Here is a 2,894-nt window from a genome sequence, read left to right on the forward strand (position 1 = left end):
GGGAAGGGCAGGGCAGGGCGGACGCACATCAGCACCCGCTGGAGAGGAACAGCCCACACACCCTGTGATCCGAGGCAGCAGCTGGTGCGTGTTGCGGCTTGAGCGCGACACTAGGGTCTGCTGCGCTGCCCCTCTGGCCTTCTCAAGGCCGCTGCTGCCGCCACGCCGGCTGCCCTCGCGACTGCCTGAGATGCCTGCGGATGGGGCCCCCGCCAGCGAACCCCTCCGCCACGGCGCGCGTCAGCACCCGCGCCCTCACGACTACCAGTCCGCCTCCTCTCCAGCGCGGGTGCCGCCGGCTGTTGCCGGCCCCTGGAACCCTACGGCCCCCCACCTCGCCCCCCAACAAGACTCCGCACCTTCTTGTGGAACACGGGCTTGGTCTGGCCACCAAAGCCGGCCTGCTTGCGGTCGTAGCGCCGCTTGCCTGCGGAGGGGGGGGGGAGGGCGGGGGTGATGCAGTCACGGCAGGGCAGCGCGATCGAACGCGTGGCACCGCGACTGCTGCCAACCGGTTCGAGGGGCGGCGCGCCCCCAACGCGTGGACAGGCAGCTGCTCGGTCGCGCTGGAAGGCCACCGGCCTGAAGATGCCTGGCACTGCGGGCTGCCTGAGGGGGCGGCAGGGCGCCCCGCACACAAGCCAAACTGCCGCACGTCCACGGCAGCTCGCTGCACCAGGTATATGGTGCTGATCTTGCTCAAGCTGGGGACGTCGTTTGAACCGCGACTGCCACCGCAGGAGGGGCCTTGCCCGCCGCTGGGCGGCTGCCGTGGGTCTCACCCCCTCAGCCTGCCACCCCTGGACCCCGGACACCGCCATCGCCAGTATCTCTCTGTGTGGGGTGCGGCACCCCCTGGAGCGAGTGCGCACTCACCCTGCGCGTACAGGCTGGCCTTGCCAGTCTTGTACTGCGTGACCTTCATGGTCATGTGCTTCTTGCACCCCTTGCAGAACGCCTTCTTGGTCTTGGGGATGTTCACCTGCGCACACAGCCACGATGGGCAACCATTGCAGCGCTGTCGTCAGTACAGCCTCAGCTGCTGGCGCGATCTGCGTCCCTGGGTCGTCCAGGCTGCTGCACTGGGGTGCACAAGTGCTCTCCAGCTGCGCCTGCCTCGCTCTCAACAGCCCAAACATGGCTGCTTGACGACTGTGTGCAGCCGCTGCTTGCGCACTGCGCCACGCGCCGCGCCGCGCCGCCGGAACGCGGCAGCGCCGCGCTGCGGCCGAGTTTCTCGAGAAAGCCTCTACACATCGCATGCTCGCCCGCTGCCGTCCCAGGAGGCGCGGGCCACAGGGGCCGCCCAGCGTGGAGGCTAATGGGAGGCCCGCACCATCTTGAACCACGTCCAAAGGCCTGCCCAAGAAGCACTTAGAGAGAAAAGGGAGGTCCAGACAGCGGGGGCTGCTTTTGGCGCGGGTCGCCTATTGAAAGCTGAGCGGACAACACAATGTCAGAATGGGTTAGAAGATACCGTGAGACTCTTTGGCCCCGAATATTACTCAAAGTGGTAAATTTCTTTTACGGGACCTGCAGGCTGTGTGCTACGCGACCCACATGCATGTCCCGCAAGCGCCGCCCAGGGGGTGCGCTTGCCGGTGAGGCCACGGCCAGCCTGCCAGGCCAGGAAAAGGCGGTTACATGGTGCATATCCCACATGAAAGTGCTTTAGCTCACAATCGCAAATGTATAGCGCTTGGGATGCAGCAAGTGCGAGGGAGGTCAGGAAACCTGAGTGAGACCAAATCCAGCGGAGCCGAACTGCACAACAACAACATGCGCGTGTGCATGCCGCTTGCAGGCAGGCAAGAAAGCAGGGCCTGAGCACGGCGCGTGCATCAGGCGTAAATGAGTGATGCGGCACCACCTCGGCGCCGGAGAAAGCAAGGGGAGCAGTAAGGCAGCAAGGCACTGGGGTGGACGCGGTGCGTGTTGCAGGATGAGGGTTTGGTTTTTATCAAAGGAGAACGCAGCCCCAGCATAGACAGGAGGCAGCAGTGCACGCCTCTCAGCAAATGGCAGCAGACGCATGCGCTGCGTCGCTCGGTGCATTGGTTGCGCGCTCTGCTGCGGCGGTGGGCGCTGGCGCGGGGGTGGGAACAAAGATAAGGGTCCCGGCTGCTCGACGGTTGCGGCGTGCCCGGGGCGCCCCTGATCCCTCACTTCTCCGTCTTGGAGGGCTGCTGCACGTTGGACCCCGGGGTCCGCACCACAATTTCCGCCAGCACGGCGCCGTCCTCCCAGCCGGCGTGCGGCACGGGGATGGCCACCACCTCCCCGGGCTGGCCCTGGGGGGGCGCGGTCGCGCTCGGCGCGCCCGGCCAGCCGCCGCCGATGCCGACCTGGCGGACTGGGCCCGGCGCCACGGTGCCCGCGTACTTGGCGCGCTGCGGGGCGGCCGCGGCGGAGGGGTGACGGGCGGGTGAGACCGCGGCTGACGAGGCGTTTTGCAGGGGGCGGGATGGGGGGAGAGGGCCGTGTGCTTTGATGTGAGGGAGACAGGATGCCATGGTGGGCGTGAGGAGGCCGCACCCCTGCACGCCGTGCATGATGTGTGGTGCTGGCAGTCCCCGGCGCGCCGCATCCCGCCCACAGCGCACCGTGTGGCAGGAGCAGCCGCAGCAGTCTGTGCGGGGCAGCTTGTCCAGCTTGCCAATGTAAAAGAACGCCAGCAGGACCAGGAACCTGGGGGGGCCGGTGGGGTGGCCAGCGGCAGAGCGGATGAGACTCAGCGCAGGCCAACCCTTCGCCTGGACTGTGTACCAACGCTGACGGCCCGCCCAGACCCGGTCGGCGAGCAATGCAGGCGCCGGGGGCACCCTATGTGCACACCGTCGCCGTCCACGCCATCCCTCGCGCTTGCCCCCCAACCTTTGCCCCCATGGTCCCGC

At 67.4% G+C, this 2,894-nt stretch overlaps 2 protein-coding genes across 2 annotated transcripts; both read right to left on the bottom strand.

Moving 5' to 3' along the window:
- Positions 1-320: 320 nt before the first annotated feature.
- Positions 321-1,339, bottom strand: MNEG_15851 (60S ribosomal protein L44; the record flags this gene model as incomplete). Its single annotated transcript, XM_014035677.1, has 3 exons — positions 321-427; positions 877-982; positions 1,337-1,339. The coding sequence occupies 3 exons, from the start codon at positions 1,337-1,339 to the stop codon at positions 321-323; spliced, it is 216 nt and encodes a 71-aa protein (XP_013891131.1).
- An 823-nt stretch (positions 1,340-2,162) lies between these two features.
- MNEG_15852 (hypothetical protein) lies at positions 2,163-2,853 on the bottom strand (the record flags this gene model as incomplete). Its single annotated transcript, XM_014035678.1, has 3 exons — positions 2,163-2,390; positions 2,604-2,688; positions 2,849-2,853. 3 exons carry the CDS (start codon positions 2,851-2,853, stop codon positions 2,163-2,165), a joined length of 318 nt encoding a protein of 105 aa, XP_013891132.1.
- Positions 2,854-2,894: the final 41 nt, after the last annotated feature.

This window comes from Monoraphidium neglectum, assembly GCF_000611645.1.
Source record: "Monoraphidium neglectum strain SAG 48.87 unplaced genomic scaffold scaffold05728, whole genome shotgun sequence".
NCBI classification, from domain to species: domain Eukaryota; kingdom Viridiplantae; phylum Chlorophyta; class Chlorophyceae; order Sphaeropleales; family Selenastraceae; genus Monoraphidium; species Monoraphidium neglectum.